General features: G+C 47.8%; 2 protein-coding genes across 5 annotated transcripts in view; both read left to right on the top strand.

Moving 5' to 3' along the window:
• GATA4 (GATA binding protein 4) overlaps nt 1–12,134 on the top strand; it is a 31,998-nt gene extending 19,864 nt beyond the window's left edge. For 2 of the 3 annotated variants that reach the window (XM_064508285.1, XM_026113491.2), the window contains 5 exons: nt 2,085–2,254; nt 4,277–4,402; nt 5,454–5,541; nt 5,825–5,967; nt 7,143–12,134. In XM_064508285.1, the coding sequence (XP_064364355.1) occupies nt 2,085–2,254; nt 4,277–4,402; nt 5,454–5,541; nt 5,825–5,967; nt 7,143–7,325 (710 nt within the window). In that variant the 3' untranslated portion in view covers nt 7,326–12,134. The remainder of the gene's footprint in view (nt 1–2,084; nt 2,255–4,276; nt 4,403–5,453; nt 5,542–5,824; nt 5,968–7,142) is intronic. The other variant, XM_026113492.2, reaches the window with a different exon arrangement.
• A 620-nt stretch (nt 12,135–12,754) lies between these two features.
• On the top strand, nt 12,755–20,774 carry NEIL2 (nei like DNA glycosylase 2). Of its 2 annotated transcripts, XM_064508284.1 has the most exons (5): nt 12,755–12,794; nt 15,946–16,137; nt 17,208–17,536; nt 18,021–18,217; nt 18,772–20,774. In XM_064508284.1, the coding sequence occupies exons 2-5, from the start codon at nt 16,000–16,002 to the stop codon at nt 19,086–19,088; spliced, it is 981 nt and encodes a 326-aa protein (XP_064364354.1). In that variant the 5' UTR covers nt 12,755–12,794; nt 15,946–15,999; the 3' UTR covers nt 19,089–20,774. The 2 variants fall into 2 exon arrangements, with proteins under 2 accessions (XP_064364354.1, XP_025969269.1); XM_026113484.2 differs by lacking the exon at nt 12,755–12,794 and having other exon boundaries at nt 15,276–16,137.
• The last annotated feature ends 301 nt before the right edge of the window (nt 20,775–21,075 follow it).

Here is a 21,075-nt window from a genome sequence, read left to right as displayed (position 1 = left end):
AGTATCACTGAGCACACATGTACAACTATTACCTGGAGGGATTCCCATTCTCCCTCAAACCGTCAGAATTGCTCAAACATGATGAGATTTTTCTAAGCTGCTGAGAAGATACTGGATTCCTCCTTTTTTGGCTCCAGAGCCCTTTAGGTGCACTCATTTCCTGTTTTCTAGTATTTCCCTGTCGCCGCGTGGTCTAATCTCTTGCCATTTTTAGCATGGTTTTCTAGGGGAAACTAAACTCACATGAATCTGTTTCTCTGAGTCTCCATGTACCAATGACACTTCAGTAATTTTTTAACTCTTTGTTTTGTGGTTATTTAGTTTCCTACAATTTTTCCAAAAATAGTCAGTAGTGCAAGAGATGAGAGAAAATAAGACTGATGTTTGAACATAACCATTACAAATATCATAAAATCCACACAGGCTTGATACACAGATCTGCAGGAAGCCAAATATTGTTGGTTTGCTGTTTAGTGAACTACTTGGCTTCCAGGGGAAAGCTGAGATTCTTCTACAGCAAAAAGATGGGCAGGCACAAAATATAGCAAGATGCACACTAATGTCGTAAGAGCTAAGATTACACTGCTCTGTAATGGCTCAAGGCCCTGGTGCAAGGCTCTTGCCATCCTCTGAATGTCTCCCGTGTGCTACAGTATGTTGGGAATTAGGCTTTTCCAGCAGCCTGGTTTATTCTCAGCCTACAGTTGCAGAATCCTTCGCTGTTATTTGCCCTTTTCTTCTCCTCCTCAGTTATTTTATCATCTGGTCTTCTTTTTGTGCTGCCCACAACAGAATGTGTGCATGCCTTGGTTTCTGTAGAGAGGGGAGCCAGAGAGAGGCAGGAATGGGTTTGTAACATAAGAAATACATCCTCAAACTGACCTCAGTAGATGGTATCCTTTGAGTGGGGTCACCATTAGCAACATGCCTTTTCAAGATCCACACCAAATGGAGGCAGCTATATTTACATCTCGGCAAGGACCATATCAAATGCTCCCATTTTATTACATGGAGTGCACCGGATTAAATTAGTCCTTGGCTTCTTGAGGGTTTTGTGTCCAAGGATGAGATGATCTGGGTATCTCCAAATGATGATGCAGTTGCGATATGTTGTATTGACGCTGCACTGCCTCACAGATGATACAAACCTGTCATAGCAGAGGGATCAGGCTGCCCCAGCCCAGGGCAATCATCCTCACCCTCACGTCACAGCTACAGCTGGGCCTTGGTGGAGAGTGAACAGGGAGCGTGATGAGTGAATGTACCAGGCCCTGCAGGGTGACGTCAAGAATGATGGAGATGTGCATCAGGAAGCTCAATGTCTTTGGCACCTCCGAATGTCCAAGGCCGATGTCTGTTAGCTGACAGCATAGGGCTGAGGTTGCACGCATGGATTCTTGCAGTTCAGAAGCTGCTTCTGGTGCAGGGAATCAGCTGAAGGCGTGTGAATGTCTCTCCACCTTGACTCTGCAGTGTTTCCCCTCTGCAGAGGGGCTGGGGTGGGAGCTTGCATGGGCCAGATGAGGAAGACTGCCCTGTCCAGTCCTATGGGGAGCATGGCATACAGGCACAGGCACATTTTTCTCTGCCCACGCTTGCTTGAGCTCCAGCAAGGGATGCTTGGGCAACTGTCTGATCTCTGGTCAGCTCTGCTTTGTGAGTCCAGGCTTGTGTTTGTCCGTGGTCACCGGCAATTCATCTTGATTGTGAAGATGGTTGTTTGCCTGCCCCAATCTGTTTGCCCTGGCTGTGCGCAGTCTTGAAAATTGGATAGCGTCAGAACAGAAGGGAAGGTTTCTATTTCTGTATCCCTTGTATCTGTGTCCCAGCACATCCCTGCTGCTACATACATCCTTCAGCCAACACTGTATGGCAGGAAAAGGGGTTCCTGTTCCCAATGATCTTGGGGGGTGCTGCTTTTCCTTTCACAGGGAAGAGCTGTTTCATATACCCTATAAAATCTGAATGTTTATGATTTTTTTTAGATATTACTTCTGGGGCTCAAATATTGAGAACCAGACTAGAAATTAAATGTAGAGATATGTAACTAACCAAGTATTTTCTCTTCTCTCCCATCATGGCAGCAGAATTTTTTGATGATTATTCAGAGGGGCGAGAATGTGTCAACTGTGGGGCCATGTCCACCCCACTCTGGAGGAGAGATGGCACGGGGCACTACCTCTGCAATGCCTGTGGCCTCTACCACAAGATGAACGGCATCAACCGGCCCTTGTTCAAACCTCAGAGGAGGCTGGTAAGTGGACATCACACAGTGCATGCGGGGCAAGGCTGCGTGCAAGGCTGAGGTGAAAAGGGCTTGGGTAGGTGGAGCTGCCATGTGGTATTTCAACTCCTAGGGTCCACCATTCACATCTGCCCAACACAGGTGGCTTTGGTCCAGATCTCCAAAATAAGCCAGATGACCTTTTACAGTCCGGACTGGTTCTGCAGAGACATCTGGGACAGATGGAGGAAGAAAGTGTAGCACACGGGGGCAGCACCATGCTATCTGTTGAGCAAAAGGCCAGTCTTTGCTTTAGGACAAATGGAAAACTTTTCCAGCTCCACCACATAACCAGTCTTTCTACTCTTACCTTCAGGGTCGTTGTCCCCCAGGTCATCACTGGGTGACTCCTCTCACTTCATACTGACCAGCCACCTTTCCTGGAGACTCTGTGTCCTGCTCCCTGAGGCGAGCTGAAGCGGGGTGCATGGGAGAAGGCAGTAGGGCAGTTTATGGTCTCCCAAGACCTATGGGATCAGGATGGGGAGCCTGGGACAGAGCTCTGGCTGAGGGATGAATATAGCTCAGTTTTGATATCCCACCTGTCCCAGGCTGTTTCAGGTGAAGGTTTCTGGGAAGGTCTCTGCAACCTGTGCCCATGCCCCAGGGACATGGGGCTGTCATGACTGTCACCATCCATAGGCAGCAAAGAGCCAGCAAGCCTTCCCTCAATGCCGTGTTTTCCCACTCCAGTCCTTTGCCACGTCTTCCACGAGGCTCCATCTCCAACCTGCCCTGCTCTTTGCATAGCCCAGACTTGTCAATGGTCAAACCCAGCTGTTCATGTGCAAGTGGCAAAAATGACACTGTTAGCCTCAGTGCTGCCTCCAGCCGTCAGATGCAGCCACCCAGCGCCCTCTTGTGAAAACTCCTTCCCGGTTACGGACTGAGCCAGGCTACATCACCGCCAGTCAGTCTGCGGCTGGACCAAGCTAGTCTGCCAGGGCTGCCCTTGGCTCTGAGAGGTCTGGGGGCTGGAGCTGCGCACTCCCAGTCTGCTCTGGAGGAGGACTGGTACAGAGCAATGCTCCCACTGTTTTCCTGAGGAGAGTTGTCCTGCGTGTCCATGGCAGAGGAGGCTGAATTCCTGCATTGCCTGCATTAATTCTGCAGGATATATGACATTCTTGGCCAGGAGCAATGTACCACTGTCAACATCTGCATCTTGGCACCAAGGTCCTTGCCTTGGTTCATTTACTGGTGTACCTGTTATCCTTGGGCATATCTGTGTAGTCAGGAATTGCCCTTTAGGTACCAGAGCTGGTGTTTTACAGCAAGCAGCAATGTATGCTTTTAAATCTGCACAGTCATGGTGTAAGGCTCCTTGGAAAACACTTGAGAAATACAAGTGCACAAGTGGTGTGGATCTGTACATGCGTTCTTGTCCTTTGGCTGGGCTTTTGGTGATCCTTTCCAAGAAAAGGAGGACGCGTCTAGGGATATATTGTAGATGGGTGGTTAAAGTCACAAGAGTTTGTCTTCCTAAATAAATATATTCAGTATAACAAATGGGATTAATCTGTCACTGAGTAAACCACTTCTGTGAGCCTGAGATATGCCAGAGAGCTCTGCAAGCAGAGATCCCGTCGCTCATGGTGGGGATTGCATGGTGTGTTGCACTCCTGGTGAGGCTGTACAGGCACACTGTTTGAGATGCCCCAGGATAGTGGAGACATCTGCTTAGGACTGGCAAGCAGGAGACAGGGCCTGTGGAAAGGCAGGCCCACCTGAAGCAGAAGCTGAAAGGCAAGAGGGAAAAAAAGGCAGTTGTGTTACACACTGCAGTAAGGTGAGAAAAGAAAATGGCAGAGAAATGAGAAGAGAGACACGAGGAGGGGAATACCAGAGGAGGGACAGATCAACAGCAACTGTGCGCCAGGCTGGTCCTGGGAGAGGGCCAGGGACCTGGAGCAGAACTCCTTGGGCTTTGAGATGCTGCTGGTGGTAGCAGTGAAGGGTTGATGTATTTCCTTCCTCTGTCTTTTCTTGCAGTCGGCTTCCCGCCGCGTTGGCCTCTCTTGTGCCAATTGCCACACAACGACAACCACACTCTGGCGCAGAAACGCCGAGGGAGAACCAGTCTGTAATGCCTGTGGACTCTACATGAAGCTCCATGGGGTAAAGCCTTTATTCAACTTACTCTTATGGGGAGGCTGTTGATAGCACCAAGCTGGTGATTGGCTTTGCTGTACAACTTTTTGTGCTCTCCTGGAGCTGCTTTTCCTTCTGTCCCTCTGGGCCTTATGCCTCCCACAAGCATTAAGTCATGCTTCTGCTGCCAAGAGGTGATGTATGTAGGGCATTTCTCACATACTGATTTGATACCCTTTGCATCAAGGTCTTAAAATCCAATAAAATTAGGCCCAGATTCATCACAGCTAAGTTCAGGCATTTCAATGAAATACATGAGTCAGAAGCACAAAGGAGGGCTGGACCCTTCTAAGTGGGGTGTCAGATCCCAGCTAAGACTTGGTTGTAGTCTCGTCACTTTTCTGGCAAGGGTCCCCAGATAGTGTTCTTCCTGTTGGTGAGGGCTTCATGTCTGATATATCTAGAAGAGTCCTACTGGCGTGGAGTACACATTTACACATGTACACCAAGGCAAAACAGGACTTCAAGATGTAGCTTTGCAAATCTCCAGTCCTTCTCCCACCACAAGCAGTGGCAATGGGGCCACCCTCCATGGCAGACATAGAGGTGTTCATCATCCTGGCAACTGCAGTTGCAAGCCCCAGTTCTGCTTCCCATTGCTACTCCTAGGGAATTTATTTCTTGGTTTTCTTTTTTTTAATATATCTATCTTCATGATCTCAAAGGTTTCCAGTGCTTCAGGGTAGATGGGGGAATATTCATGAGAGACAGGTCAAAGCTGGAAGGCAAAGGTGGATGAGGGAAAGCACTAACCCAACAAATTCCTTCTGGTAATTCCAGGATGCTTCTGACTATGAGAGTGACTAGCTCAGTGGGATCAGTGGCTAAGGGAAGTCTTTCCACGTAGGCTTGGTACCTTTCCAGAAAATAGGCATTAGCCAGGAAGAAATTTTCTGCTTTGAGTTATACATGAAAGTAAGTTAGATGAGCTGTTGTTCCCTTCTGGCCTTAAAACTAGTCCTCCTAGATGACTTTTTAGACATACAGAAACCAATGTCTTTTATATTTGGGTCCATAGGTTCCAAGGCCTTTAGCAATGAGAAAAGAAGGTATTCAAACAAGGAAGCGTAAGCCAAAGAACCTTAACAAATCAAAGACACCAGCAGGTAAGTGTTGAACAAGAAGGTTTATTCTGCTTGTGTACATGTGTGTGCCTTTGCATGTGTGGCCATTTAAAATGAAATTTGGACTTGTGCCCTATGAATCAGACACCCTACCACAAAACGAGCTGGTTCTTTAAAAATGGTGAATGTCTTTGAATCCGTATCAGCAGCAAGAAAGCCCTGCCCATTTTTTTTTTTTCACCTGCACTGACTTTGGGTGGTTGGGTATAGTTTTGTACTGAAAGCTCTTTGGGAAAAGCCTCGTTTACTGCCTGCTTTCTCACAGGTCCATCCAGCAGCGAGAGTCTTACCCCAACCACCAGCTCCACCAGCAGCAGCAGCAGTGCCACGACCACTGAGGAAATGCGCCCCATAAAAACAGAACCAGGGCTCTCATCTCATTATGGGCACCCCAGCCCAATTTCTCAGGTACAGAGGAGAGATACTTGGAGATGTGACAAAGATGGGAACAGTACTATGGTAGACATGGTGAGGAGAACATCCTCAAAACCTTCTACATGGGGAAAAGATGCCACCTTTTCAACCTAGGGATCTAGGAGTTCCCAGTAGGAAATCTATCCCCTGGGATGGAATAAAAGCATGTATTTTTGTCACCAAGTGTTACAAGCACAATATGGCTTTTTAATGATGTTCAGTAGTTCCACATGAATGAGAAGAGGTAGCCACCTTGTTGAAAACATGGAAATCCTTCTAGCTGGGCAGCTATGTAGGCCCTGTAACAAGAAAATGCTGGTTCCCTTTGTATGACTTGATTTGATTTGATTTGACCTGGGCAAGCCAGAATTTGGCAATATTACCCTACTTTCACTGCACTGGCTAGGCATGTGTTGAGTTATATGTGAAATGCAGTGTGAGGAGAATAAACTCACACAGCCCAAATCTAACTGAGCTGAGTCTCTGCAAAGGTAAAGCAAGCCAGCAAGACAGGAGAGAGCTGCAAGGTAAAGTCATGTTCTCTGTATCATATCCACCACTAGATGTCTTGGGACCAGCGCTGCATCCACACAAGCTTCATTTCCTGCTAAACAAGACCCAGATCTGGAAGCTGATCTGTGTAAATGTCTGCAGGTTTAATAATTGTGCCTCAGTTAAGGATCCCCATATCACAGCAAGATTAAGAGGCAGTGGTATATGATCATTTGTCTCCTCTTAGATTCAAACATAGAACTCTAGTATTTAAATAAAATGCCACATGATGAAAAATATGTGCTTGAGTGTTGAGCTGGACCGATCTTGCATGTACAGCCTTTCGCAGCACTGTTATGCGTCCTGCAATCTACAGGAGGCCATTTGTATGCTAGGAGAGCCCAAGGCCAATCTCAAACTTCTGGAGGTAAAATGATCATTTCTGTCATTAGAAAAGAACAATATCCCCCATATGCAGTAACAGGAAAGAGCAGGATGTAGAAGAAGAAGGAAAGAGTCTGTCTCAAGTATCATACATATACTGTAGTTTGGAGCTCTGTAGCAAATTCTCAGCCATGTGCACAGCTCTCTTGTTATTAGAAAAGCACCACCCCCACTTACAGAAATTGTAGGGTCCTCTGTGTTTATTTGTTTATCGGATCTTCCTTTTTCCACAGGCATTCTCAGTCTCTGCTATGTCTGGACACGGATCTTCTATTCACCCTGCGATTTCAGCCCTGAAGCTTTCCCCTCAGGCTTACCAGTCAGCCATCAGCCAGTCTCCACAGACTAGCTCCAAACAGGACTCCTGGAACAGCCTGGTCTTAGCTGAAAACCATGGGGACATCATAACTGCATAAGCTGGTCTTCCACCCATGGACTTTGGGCTGATCCGCTTGAGAGACAAAGAAGATGCCACGTAATAATCAAGTCAATGTTGTTTCCTGCCTCCCCTGCTCTCCTGACTTCCCTCCCCTCGTGAGATGTTCCAGGAAAGAGGTAAAGAGGACTTCTCAGCGGTGTAGGAGAGCTCTTACAAAACAGAGAAGACTCAAATCTCAAAGTAGCTAATGGATTTGAAACAGTTTTTCCCCTTTAAACAAACATGTCTTTATTTGACTGTCACCACCTCTTATGAAATAGCCAGAAGCAAAGATGAACACAGTTGTTGGGTTTTGTTTATTTAAAAACATCTAGCATTGCCAATTCAGACGATGGTGGCACAGAGACACTTTTTTTCTTCTTTCACCATCCATTAGTTTCCTGACCAGAAGAAAACACCATTCTCTTCTCATTATACAAACTCAGTGATCTTCCACCAAATGGAGCCAGTACAGTGTCTTGCACAGACTTCACTAGACATGCTGTTGCGGATTTAATGGAGTTAATAAGACAATCTAGGGCAAAGAAGAAAGAGAACCCCCCCCTAAAAAACTCTCAGATCACACATCTAGAGTGTGTCTTCATTTTCCTAAATGGTTTCAAAACCATAACGAATGCCCGTATTTAATAATAACTCCTTTCCTGTTTATCATTACAAAATCATTGGATTATGTTTCCAAAAGGTTGTTGGCTGAGCCTGGAGAAGGTCTGTCTGTCTGAAATCAGAAGGGGATTTTGGAAGGGGAAACCTTCTGGAAGCAGGTAGAAGAACACTGGTTACCAAATCCTGAAGGAAATTGTTTGGCTCTTCCCTTCGGGATACCTAAGGGCCTTCCTTTAGGGATAGCTACAAGCCAGGCTTGGAGATTATTCTAGAGCACAGCAAGTAAAAGTTGCTCTTCTAATGCTGCTGTGCTGTTGCTTTAGAGACATTTAATTTAATTATTTTCCATTCTTTTCTGTTGTTTTTGCTGCCATTGATGAAATCCAATTGCCATTTATTTTTGGGTGTACTATGAGTGCCCACTTTGCTCCCAACAGCTGGGCCATGACCATCCCCCATGTCTAGTCCATAAGGATTTCACTTTCCACAACAAACAACAGGATTCTTCATCTTTGTGATCTTCAGCTCTCTAATGAAGGCAAGCAAGGGCCATTTTCTTTATGAAGCATGTGCATAGACTTGCTTGCCTACAAAAGAAGCATAACTCTTTTTCTGCATGAGTATTAAACAAGAGACCGGTGTTCACTCTTGCTCATATGACTCTCAGCAACCAGACAATCCTAGAAAACTGAGCTGAAAGGGATGCTGAGAGGTCACTGGCTTATTCCCTTGTACCAAAGGGATCAATTCTACTTAAGCTATCCCTGGCTGCTATTTGTCTAGCATGTGCTTAACAAACTCCAGCAATGCAGATGACATAGTCCCCTGTGCAATCTTTCTCAGTGCTTCTCTAGATGCTTGACAGGATGTTTTCATCAACATCTCCAAGGAGGGCCAGACCTGCCTGTGTAGGCAGAGAATTTTGGGGAGAATTCTCATCCTGCATGATTCTCCATTCTTGTTTCTGTCCACTCCCAGCCTCTCTTATGCTTCCTCTTACTTTCCCAGCTCTTCTCTTTCCTCCCTGCACCCAGAACTTGAGTATGGAACCACGAATTGAAAACCTAGAAGAGGAATTGTGCATCCCCCTGAAACGTGCTGAAGTATATAAAGTCCTCCGTCTCTTGCTACTGAGCATTTCCAGAAAGCATGTTCCCAACCAAATACCGAGGTACATAGCTTGGGAGGAGCAAAGCCACACACATGATTGAAGCAAAAGAATGGCATTGTATTATCTTTGTTTGGGCTCTCCCTTTTTCCCCTGATGGTAGAGATGCTTTTTTAAGGAGAAGCATTCAATTGGACTGGTCTTGACAGGGACTGGGACTACAAGGAGTAGAGACACAGTAGAGGCTTGGACTCCTCCACATTATCTCTGCTCTGAGTGGTAACTCAGATTCACAGGGTTTTGGAGGAGTAAGAATGTGTCTCTGTGCTTCCCAGAAGAGAAGAGCATGGCAGTGATGTCATGCAGCTTGCAGGACAGTGTTCACACCTTGAGGGTCTTCTGGTGGTCTTCTCTGTAGGAAGCGTTGTCCTGACATTGACGAGGAGTGACCTTCACCGGCTTATGGGAATGGAGCCCAAGATCTGTGAGGCTTTTCAATCCCTCACTGCTAAGATGCCCACAGAGTTTCTGCTCTGTCTTGCTGAGACTAAGGCAGGATCTACCCTCATTAATGTGCTTATTACAGATAAGGAAGAGGCAGTCAATGAAACATGAATAAAATGTTATACTGAAATTCTGTGATGCTGCTGAGGCCTGATAGGCCATTGAGAAGAAGCCAGGATATGATCCAACATTCTGTTGACCTGTGTGAACCTTGTATCGGGCACTTGGAGACTTAATTAAGAGTAACAGTAAAGGGAAGATAATGAAAAGAGACTCAGTTCAGAAAAGATACAAGTTCAAACACCTGGGGAGAAATAGCACTGAAGGATATGAATTTGAGGTGAAGGCATAAAGGCACTTCTCCCCAGGCATGCAGGTTTTTAACCAGCCTCCTCCTTCAGCTATAGTCCTTAATATCTGGCAGCTGAGCTCTCTTGAGATCTGCCTGTGAATTCCTGTTCATGACAGGGTGCCCCACAGATGCCACTTGCCTAATGCCCACATTTTGGGATACCTGAAACCGCTGTGTGCAATCTGAGAGGGAGGGAAGCAGATGGCCTCCTGGAGAGGAGCTAAGATCCAGACCAAACACATGTAGCATTTCTCTTTCCATGCTGATGGTCCCAGGTGCTCTGTCTACCTTGCCCTATTACTGTGCTCCTCCTACTGCCCTCAAAGCCAAATGCCATGGCAGAAATTATCTCCTGCCCTTAATACACACTCTGAGGTGCCATAAAGGAGTCTTTTTGAAATGCGAGAGGGAAAAACTCCCACAGGACATGAGCCTGGCTCATGCCCCCTCAGGTTATCTAGACAACCATGGCAGAGCTTTATTAACTGGTTCTCAGCCTTCCTTAAAGACTTTAAAATGGTTCTTGGAAAACAGTGAGGAGCATTTACAAGGACCCTGATAAAAAGACAGATATCTGCTTTGAAAAGGTGGGGCTCTGGAGCTGTGAGAACAGTTTGGTTCTCCTGAGTGGTAGAAACAAGTTCTTTTGACACTCCTTTTCCACTACATACAGCAGAAGTTCAGATACTCCTGGTTTTATTATTCTTTTCATTCACTCAAAACTGTTGCAGAGCTATTGTTGATCCAGAACTTTTGGCCACACTCTGGCCAATACTGATATTAAGATGGTGACAGACTGACCTCAGATAGAGTATCATTGTGCTAGGTGCTATACAAACACAGTGTGGTAGATGGGTCCTGTCCTAGGGAGCTTGTAGTTACAGAATTAAAGAGTAATTTAAGTCAGAAGGGAATAGATCAGGTTGTTCAGAGCCTGATCAGTTTTGAAAATCTCCAAGGATGGAAACCCCACAACCTCTCTGGGTTCCTGTTCCAGTGTTTGACCACCTTCATGGCAGAAATGTTTTTCCAAATAAATGTTCGACACTAGTGAAAGGCAAAACTATTGAGAAATTAATGGCTCAGGCTGGGGACTCCCAAGTAACGAGTCCTTACTGCAGGAGGCTGAACATTGCCTGCAAACCCAGGAGTCGCACAGAGCCCCTTCGGCAGGTAGGAGCTGGAATGACCAACACAGGATGAGAAATACTGGAAGTAACAGATCTGGGGATACTCACAGGACATATTATAAAGTGAGGGGATGAGAGTGCTACCATTTTCAGTGGATTCAGCTCATTCTAGCAAGATGGTCACCTTACAAAATTTGGGGTTACATTTGAGCACTGTTCTTCAAATGATAGGGGAGCTCTTCAGAACCTGAGCCTTTGTTCCTGCAATTAGATGCAATTATTAAAGAGTTTCCAGGGCAAGATTATTACTGCTCTTGTTGCTATCATTACTGTAGTAATTTCACTGCATTGTGGCTGGAGATCCTAGTGACTGGGCCAGGTCCTACACAAATACAGAACTGAAAATCATGCCTGCCCTGAGGAGTAAGAGGGAAGGGCCCAGTCCTGCAAAACACTTTAGCCCATATATAAATGTCCTTGAGAGAGCTGTTCCCTTAGAGGTCACCACTAATCACACATGTAAACGTTGATGCCTAAGGATTTTCAGTACAAGGCTTGATTGTGCAAACAGTCGAATCAGACCTTTGCTATGGGCTGATGGTCACCAGTGTGAGATAGGCAGGCAAGAATCAGGATGGGGAGCCAGAGAGGTAGAAAGGTCATTTACCATTTCTAAATATCTTTCCTCTTTGCAAAAGTGCAATATCTTGAATCACTTCAGTTCTTTTTTATATAAATTGATCAATTGAGTTCCATATTTCACATACAATCTTTTGGGCTGATTGGACCCTCTCCAATCAGGAGGAGCTCAGGAATATTGTAAGGGAGCTTTAATACCGATCAACATTTCTTAATATAACTCTGAAACTGTGACTATGTCAGGGGTGGTGTTTTGTTTTGCTTTCTTTTTCATGTATAAAGTTTGAAGCTTCCCAGATCAGCTGGGAAGGTCCCACAAAAACAGATACTTATTTGTAAGGGGGAGGGCAAAACCAACCAACCAACTGAACAAGCTGTAATTATTTAAAGATGTAAAAAAATATATATTATGAAGTAGTATGGCTACCAATCCACATAACTTCTACACCTTTAGAACTAATGGAAATAAAACAATGATAATAAAACCAGACAGCTTCTGCCTGACTCTGATTGACCTGCTGGGCTTCTTGGGGTGGGTTAATGGTAAATGAGCACATATTCAGTGCATCCAGAGAAGCAATGATTCTTTTAACCCACAGTGGGGAAAAGAAGCACCCAGTATGTTTTCATGCAGCAGGTAATTCTACTAATGCAGCACAAAGAGGAAAGGCTCCTCAGGGCACCTTAATAACACTGCATCTTATCTCTTTGCAATTCTAACACAGTTTTGTTTAATACACTGCTGATGTAGCCTAATTACTTCCAGCTGGACTCCAATAGGCCACCCCTGAGCCAAAACCACATTGCCGGCAAGGGCTGCATTCAGCCATTTCTGCTTTTTGCAGAAGCACGGCGCTTATACAAGAGCCCAAGCTTCCCCCAGGGTGCTCAGCCTCCTTCCCAGTCCAACCAGTCCCTGAGCCCTGGTGCGACTGGGGAGGGCTGAGGGGGTGGGGCAAGCACTTGAAACCCTGCCCACTGCTCCCCTGCCAGCCAATCAGAGGGCTTCACTGCTATTTTGGGGGGGGGGGGGGGGAAGTGGGGAAGGTTCTTTTTTCTCTGTAAAATCAGGTGGGGGAATGTTTTGGGTGTAGAGCGTGGTATGGCAAGGTTGGGTGCAGGAGGTAGGGGTGGGTTAGGGAGGACGCTGCGAGGATGAGGAGCTGGTGATGGGAGGCAGTTGGGGGGTGTTGGCAGAGCGCTTAGGAACAGAGATGGGGCAGAGGAAGGGCTCTGCAGCCTGAGGGAGAAACCGGGGCAGTAAATTGTGGAGGGGAGAGGCTGAGCCGCCTCCTCCCCAGGTGCATGCATGGGAAGGGGGGGATGCGCTGGGGCTGGCTGCAGGGCTTTGGGGTCGGGAGTTGCGTTACGGGTGTCCGCTTTGGCGCTCCGCAGCGCGCAGGTGATGCTGCTGGGGGGGCCGGCGCGGGGCCGGTGCGCTGCGGCCGGGGAGCGGCGGGGACCGCCCGGGCGACGCGGGGGAGCGGCGCGGGGCTCGATTGCTTTGGAGAGCTGCAGCTCGGCGCTCGACTGAGGGGGCCTTGGATACAATTTGGGGAGAGGAGATCCAGTTTGGGGGAGACGAGAGGTGGGGGGATGCTGCCAGGGGCCCGGCACCCCTCTCTGCCGGGTCTTGCCTGGTGCATGTCAGCAGCGGGTCCTGCAGAGCGGCTCTGGGGCCCCCCTAGTAGGTAACAGCAGGGATTTGGAGCAGACAGGGAGGAAAATGCCTTTTTGGGGTGCTTCTTCCCCGGGGGATGGAGGGAGAGGAGTTGGGGGTCAATGGGGATGGCCTGGGAGAGTAGAGCTGCCCTCCCCGAATTGCACATGGGGGGTCAGGGTTGCGTGTTTAAATCCCTGTGGGGAATTTTGTGCAGGGTCGTGAAGCTCTCCTAGGGCTTGTCCTGCTTCTGCTGATCCCCATTGCGCTCCGCAGCACGGCGTGGGAACGGAGTCACTCCATGCAGGCGGAGTGGATGCAATCAGGGCATGGGTTAAAACTTGACTAAGCTGGAGAAACTGGCAGCCCTGTGTTTATTATCCAGGTCTTCCCCTATGAAAGCTGGCTTGGTCAGGGAATGACACAGGTTTCACTGCGTGCTTGTGTAGAGGAGTGCTTGTGAGGGAGGCAAGCGTGTCCCAGTGCGGTGCAGGTGCTTGGCTTGGACAGCGGGGGCTGAAAGAGCCCAACCAAAATGAGTGCGTATGTGGGGAAGGCTTCTTCTGGAAGCCTGGTAGCTGTAGTGGTACCAGCTTGGGACTGGAAACCAACTGCAGCCTATGTGGTGGAAGAGAAACAGGCAGTAGTAATAGGAGGTACCAGGTCTGAGGGTTCCCCCATCTCCGATCTGGTGGGGCCGCCAGCTTTTTTTTTTTTTTAGTTTTTATTTCATTTTTGTTTGTTTTTGTTCGTTTCCCCCTTCTAGAGGGCTTGATTGCTAAGAAGGAGATCATGGGTGTGCTGTGGGACAGTCCCCTGCTGCTGCAGATGGCTGGTCCCAGCAGGCTGGATTTGTAGCCCAAGTGGCTTGCCAAGACAGGCCCAGGGGTACAGTGGTCATATTCTTGGGGAGAAAGGGTGACTTGCCCTACAGAGGGCTGGGAACTGTGATCCTCCTTGGAGGAGGGAGAGAACTCTTTTAGAAGAGGCTGAAGTGGCCCTGGAGTGAAAAGATGAGCTAGGGAGATGCTGCCAGCTAGTCCATGGAGAGAAGGGGGTGGGGGGAATGGGGACCAGGGAAAGCAGATGCTGTTTTTCTGAAGGCCTGGGGCAAGGGTTAGGCCGTCTTCTTGGAGAGCTAAGAGCATTACACTGCTGTCCAAACTGGCTGCAGCTGGGGGAGCATGTGCATTAAGACCTTAGGAAGTTCTGAGCAGCTGCAGCCTCTCAGGACCAGCCCTCAGTGAACCAAAGGAGAAGCAATCAGAACTGGGCAGCTCTGCAGGTGATGTCAGGGTCTGAACTCTGGGCTGCATGAGCTGTCCTGGGGCTCACTTTGTGCCCTCTGATATTAAGCTGGTGCCAGAATAGCGCAGGAGGAAGACCCAAAAGGCCTGGGATGTGGGCAGACCTCTTGGTTGATCCCAGGGATCCAGGTTGCTGATGGCACCTTTAGCAGCAGAAATATCTCTTTGGATGACTCTTGACCTGTTACTGGCTGAACTAAGGTCTGAACCCAATATCCCTCTAATCCGAAGCTCAGAAGAGAGAAGTATGTCTCTGTGCTCCAGGAAGGCTTGAGACATCATGAGGTGGGAATGCCTCTTCTGGTAGAGGCCTTTGCATAGGGTAGCTTGATGTGAAGGTGTACAGCAGTCTCAGAGCTGTGCCAGGCAGCTCAGAGCCTTCTACTGAGCACTGTGGAGCCTGAAGCAGAGCCTATGGTTGGTGCTGGTTTCTGGGATTAATTTTCTGCTGGAATTGCCACTGTGGGGTGAAAAACAAACCATGCTCTTCACACCCTGGACTGTGCTGTCTTGTGTACCTGGTCCTGACAGATGTCCTCAAAAGAACTGCAAATAACATGTCTGGGATCTTGTGCCAGAAATAACACCTTTATACTGGTATAACTCCTGTGAGTGAGCTACAGGATGGTGTGGGATGCTGCTGTTTTGCCTGCCATTCTTGCCAGAGTCTGGTGACCCTGGATGTTGCTGGCAGAGTGTACAAATGCTCTCTAATCTGCCCCATGCTGTTAGTCAGTGGGACTGCAGCAAGCAGCTGATAAAGCAAGGAGGATGAGCTAACTCCAATGCTGATCATGGAGCAATGCCTTCCTTGGTAGTGTAGCTATATCAGGAAGAGGATGGTTGACTGTGGCCTGAGTTGGTTCAGGTTTAGTAACATCTGAGTAAGGTTGTGTTCCTCCTTTATACTGGGACACCAAGGCTGTGAATAATGAATGGCTGGAGTGATGTGAGCTCTTGTTTCTGGTGAGGAGAGATTCTGAACAGTCTAACTGAAGGTCCTCTCTGACTGCTGGAGAAACTTTGGTTGGAAAGGATTTCTGGAGGGCTCCAGGCCAAATTCCTGCTTGAAGCGAGGTGAAATTTAACATTAGAGCAGGTTGCTTCGGGCTTTGTTCAGTCTCATGAATATCTCCAAGGATAAAGATTCCTCTACTGCCCTGGGCCTGAAGGGAGCCTGTCTCTCTCCATGGGCTTTGCCACAGGGATTGAAGGGACTGTTTTGAGCCTTTCATGTGGATGTGAGCTCAGCCTCTGACTGGCTTTGTAGCTCTGAGCTGCAATGTCCCCTCAGCTTTAGGGTGCCAAGTGTGAGAAGCATCTGCCATTCTGTTGACGGCTGCCAGAGATGCCGGAGGGCCCGTCAGTGAAGAAGTTCCAGCTGCTGACTTCCCCTTTTGTGGGACAAGTAGTGACCAAGGTGGGGGGAAGCAGTCGGAAGATCAACGTGAATGAACTGAAAGCACTGAGGCTCCAGGACTCTCGGGTGAGCTATAAAAGACAACCATGCGGTGTACAACCTGCGAATGACACCAGGCTTGTGCTTGAGGTGGACCATAGGCTTTCTTTATAACCACAAAGTAGGGGCACGTGGCCACAGATGTGAATGCCCCTTTTGGGGTACTATTCTGTGCTGCAGTAACTTTGACCCCAAACTTTGCAAAGAGAGGCTTGGGCAGGGATATGGCTAGGCACATAGATACCCAGAACTATTTGGAGTTTTGGTCAGTTGTGCTAATGCACTAGTTCTGTGTGTTTGAAGGGAAGAGGAGTTGGTGTTGTCGATGGCTGCTTCTAGGAGATGGAGAGTTGGTTTCTCCAGTATGTGGATGTCAGGAGCAGCAGCCTTGTTCCCCTCAGCTGTGAACTTGCACAGTGGCATCCCTTGTACCAGAGTGCAGGGTTTCAGCTGGCTAAGTTAAAATATCTACATAGTGGACACTTGTGGCTGAGATAGTCACACTGGGCTGTGTGTCTCCAAGGAAGAACAGTCCTGCTGCAGGCTTGAATCACCTGACCTCCCTCAGATGGTGACTTGTACTTGACTGACCAAACACTGAAGTCTGAGTGCAGGTCATGTGCTGGTGCAGCCTCACCTTTGATTATGTGGTAGTGTTAGCTGGGGACACAGACATGACCTACTCAAGAAGTCACTTGTGGCCAGCCTGTGGCTTCGGAGCTACCCTTGGGTTAGGTCATCTCAGCCTGAGACACTCCAGGGCCCCTGAAAGTGAGGAAGCAAATGAGAGGCATTGATGACAGACTTTGAAACCCTGAGCATCTCTCCTGATGCATCTCTTGGACCAGTTGGAAGTCTGTCAGAGGGCTTTGCGCTGGAGTTGCATTTGAACACCGTGTGCTTCATGTTGGTGAAGAATGGGTGCTCAGGGGGTGACTGCAGCTCTGATGGGACTGGCTCAGATCGTAGTGAACCCTTCTGTGTTTTGGGGGGGTGATATGCCCTCTGCGTAAAGGAGAGATTGAAGAAAATAACCTCTGGCCGTTTCCATACGGGTGACTATGTGGATCCTCAGCATTTTCTTCCTCTTTTCTCAGGTTCATGGGAAGAACTTGTTCCTGGCATTTGTGGCAGCTGGAGGTCTGCTAGGACCAACTGTAGAAGAGCTAGCATTGCAAGGAGAGGCTTGTAGTGGGGCAAGTTCTCCTGCCCAGGAGGGACAAGAGCAGGTTTGTGCTCCGCAGATAGGCCTCCCAGAAGAGGAGCTTCAGGAAGTCCCACACTCCAGATCTGATGCCCCAGATGCAGGGGATCCAGGCAACTGGCTGCGTGTCCATTTTGGCTTGTTTGGCAGCATTCGGGCAAATGAATTCTCAAGAGCAAATAAAGCCAATAAGAGAGGGGACTGGAAGGACCCTGTACCCAGGTATTGGCTGAGTCCTCTTCTAGCAAACTCAGTTTTCCTGCTTTCATCCTGGAGAGGCATTCTTCTGTCTCTGACTAAACTTATGTAAGGGTGCTTTTGGTCTTGTCCTTTCTCCCTAATAGTTCTTAAACCTGTGAAAACAAGTGGGCATGAGAGATGCCATTGGTGTGTATTGAATAAGAGAATATGGGGTGTGATCAACCCCATATTAGAAACTTAAGGTTTAAGCCCTGATCTGATGAGAATTACTGGCATCTGCTTTCCATGGGGCTGGTGCCTTAGCATGTATACAAAGTCTCCTCTGTAAACTTATGTCATGTACAAGATTTTCTGTGTCTTCTGGTGACTCTTCACTCCATTCCTAAGCTGCTGTCCCTTTCTACACTCTTCTCTCCTCCATTAAGTCTTTTTAGCCAGAGCAGAATATAACAAATGGTTCAGGGGTGTTTTTGGCTAAAGATTTTAACTTCTCTGCCTCTCCCAGGCTGGTTCTGCACTTTGAGAGTGGGGGCTTCCTTGTTTTCTACAACTGCCGAATGCACTGGTGCTCTTCTCCGATGGCTGATCCTGCTTCTGACATCTTGTCTGTGGAGTTCCACCGTGGTCGAGCACTGGATGCCCTCAGGAGACCTGATCCTGTCTGCTACACTCTCTTAGATCAGAGATATTTTTCAGGGCTGGGTGAGTTCCAGGGCATGGTGGCAGAACAACAAAGGGAGGAAGGTGGATGGGTTGTCTGCAGATCCCAAGCCTCTAACTCCTTAGTCTTATGCAAAGCAAGCTCCTAGCTGATTCAGCTGAGAGGATATGTGATCTTCTCACTGAGAACAAGCTTTGCAGGCTGTAGCCATTGGCTCCAGATGCTTAAGTGCATCACGTGAGCCCAGTGAACCATCTTGGTGTGGGAGGGACTATTGATTGGCTTGTCCTTGGGAAGGGAAGGAAAGTCTCCTTGAAGGGTGGTGGGAAGAGACTGTCAGCAGATCTATCCCCAGATGCAAGTCTGCTCCTTGTATGCTACCTCTGATATGGGGAATGGTGTTGCTAGCTGTCTCCTTAAGGCAGAAGTTACAGTGATGGGGGCCACAGGTGTGTATGTACTAAATTAAGCCCAGGAGGAGTTACTCTCAATTGGCCTCAAATGCTGATCACAGAACTGGCATTAAACTCCTTTTGTTCTGTGTCATCTTGATAAAGAGACCGTAAGAATATTTCTTATTTCTGATCCTTTCCAGGGAACATCATTAAGAATGAGATTTTGTACCTGGCAAAGATTCATCCATTAACACAGGGCTCTCTCTTGGCTCTCTCGGATCTGGAGCGTCTGCTTGACTACGCCATTCAGTTCAGCTCTGACTGGCTGCAGAGCAAGCTGCGTGGGAAAGGGTTGCACCCTCAGATCTATCAGAAGGAGCAGTGTCCCCTTGGGCACACAGTGATGAAGGGAACCCTCGGACCCTTGCATGGCTTGAAGAGACTGACTTGGTGGTGTCCTCAGTGCCAGCCTGCAGTGCCCTCAGGGAGTGGGGATCCTTCCTCAGTCACCAAGTGAGCTGCCTTTCTGATTCCAGTCCAGATGGTGTCTCAGTTGTTGTGAGAAGGGCTTTATGGTTTCTCTGTTAAGGCTGTTCCTTAGGAACAGTGAGTTGGCAGAGGTAAGTGCTCCTTAGAGGTTACAGGAGTCTCCAGAGTATCTCGTACCTCTGGATGCAAGAAGGAAAGTGGTTGTGCACTTCTTTTTTTGTTGTTGCTTGTCACAGTAACACAACTGCATAAATAGTTTAATGGGTTTTGAGGTGTCTTGGTCCCTGTATGCAGACTGTGAACTGCAGTTTGTTTTGTTATTTGAGCAAGCTTCTGGGCAAACCAACTTGCTGGGTAGAAATGAGTCAGAAGAAATGGAGCCTGCCTTCTTGGGCTGTGGCCACCTTACACCCATCATCTGAGTAGAGGCATTTGTATGATCACAGGGACTATCAAACAGCTGAAGGACTGAAGTTTTCCTGTTTTCAGTTGGATGTTTAGGGATGTGAGGCACCTCTGCTAATTGTGCCAGTGCCTTGCTGTCTTGACCCGAAGGACATAGGATGCCTGTGGAGCCCATCTTTTCCCTATGCTCTTTGGCTTCTGACAGTGCATGGAAAGCTTAGGGCTTTGAGCAAGTGGCCTGTTCTGCTTTCAAGTTACCTTACAGATCATGAGTTTCATGCACTCCCTGGTCTAAATACTGTTAGACACCCACCACATTTGTCAGACTTCTGATACCAGTTGTTACTCGTGACATCACCAATGCCTCACAGTCCTCCCTGAAGAGCCACTGCTATAATCTGTAAAAACTAATTAATATTTTCTGTGATATAGAGGGATGGGATTGGCAAAATTTTGTCACAAAAACGCAGCTTCCAAGGACAGAGACTGTGACAAGCAAGTCGAAGTGAGCTGTACCAAGCACTGCTGCAGTGGTTTATTTTCACCTGTTGGAAAGAGGCAGCTGTTCCTGTAAGGGCTGGCAGCACACCGATTCACAGCCTAGCATGGTAGTGTTCAGCTATAACGACAGAGACAGGATTATCTAACATACTGAATTAAGATGAAGCTGTTCAGGTAGAGGAATATACTCCTTTCTGCTAACTTTGCCAGGAATTACTGCATCTGCAGTAGGGTCAGTAGACAGAGACACTGTAAATCACTGTGACTTACATTGCCTCTGTTTAAAGCTGAGGTATAAGCACCATCAGAAGAGACATACTGCAGTTACAGGGCTGAATACAACCACTTCTGTTAATTCCAGTTTTTACTTTTCACTTGCAAGACAACAATCAGTTGTTTAAAAAAAATCCCAGATGCAAGGAGGGGACAGCAACAGCTTTTGTCTACTGAAGCTCCAGAGTTTCATACCTCCCTTTAGATGACTGTACCAGCAGCTTCTCTCAGCTGCAACGGTGAGGAAGGAGGGATAACTTTTATGGAGATTTCATCTAAAGATGGACTGCAAATAAACTGGAAGCACTGGAGTTCAAGACCCCTGTGGTCAGTCATTCCGGTGGTTGCAGGGTATGTGCTTGGTGAACAATCCCATTGATGGGGTATGGTGCCCAAAAAGCTGGTTAATACTGCTTCTGAGTATATCCCGCAATGTGGCTTTCAGGTTAGGTCCAGGCCTGAGAGGCTTTTTAATAAAGACAAGTTGTTAGCTGAAATGGAGGCTGGATGAGCTCAGCCTGGAAATGAGGCATGATATGTTTAGCACTTTTTTTTTTGATGATCCTGCTGACTGACTATTGAGTGCAGAAGAGAAATGCCAGTAGGGAAAAGGATGGCAGATGACTTAATAATTAAATAAATAAATAAATAAGGGCACAACCCACCTACCCACAGCTGAGGTTTGGAGGGGGCTGCTCATGCAAAGGCCAGGGCTGCTGGAGGAAGGGGGCAGAAGCCCCAGGGAGGAAGGGTGCTATGGGGCTGGGAGCCCTGTGGAAGAGAGATGGGGTCTCCTGGGACCCCATGAGGGCTAGGGTGTGAAATGGCGGTTGGTT

The sequence above is a fragment of the Dromaius novaehollandiae genome, chromosome 3 (genome assembly GCF_036370855.1).
Source record: "Dromaius novaehollandiae isolate bDroNov1 chromosome 3, bDroNov1.hap1, whole genome shotgun sequence".
NCBI classification, from domain to species: domain Eukaryota; kingdom Metazoa; phylum Chordata; class Aves; order Casuariiformes; family Dromaiidae; genus Dromaius; species Dromaius novaehollandiae.
Note: the sequence above shows the minus strand (reverse complement) of the source record. Positions and strands in the feature narration are given on the sequence as shown.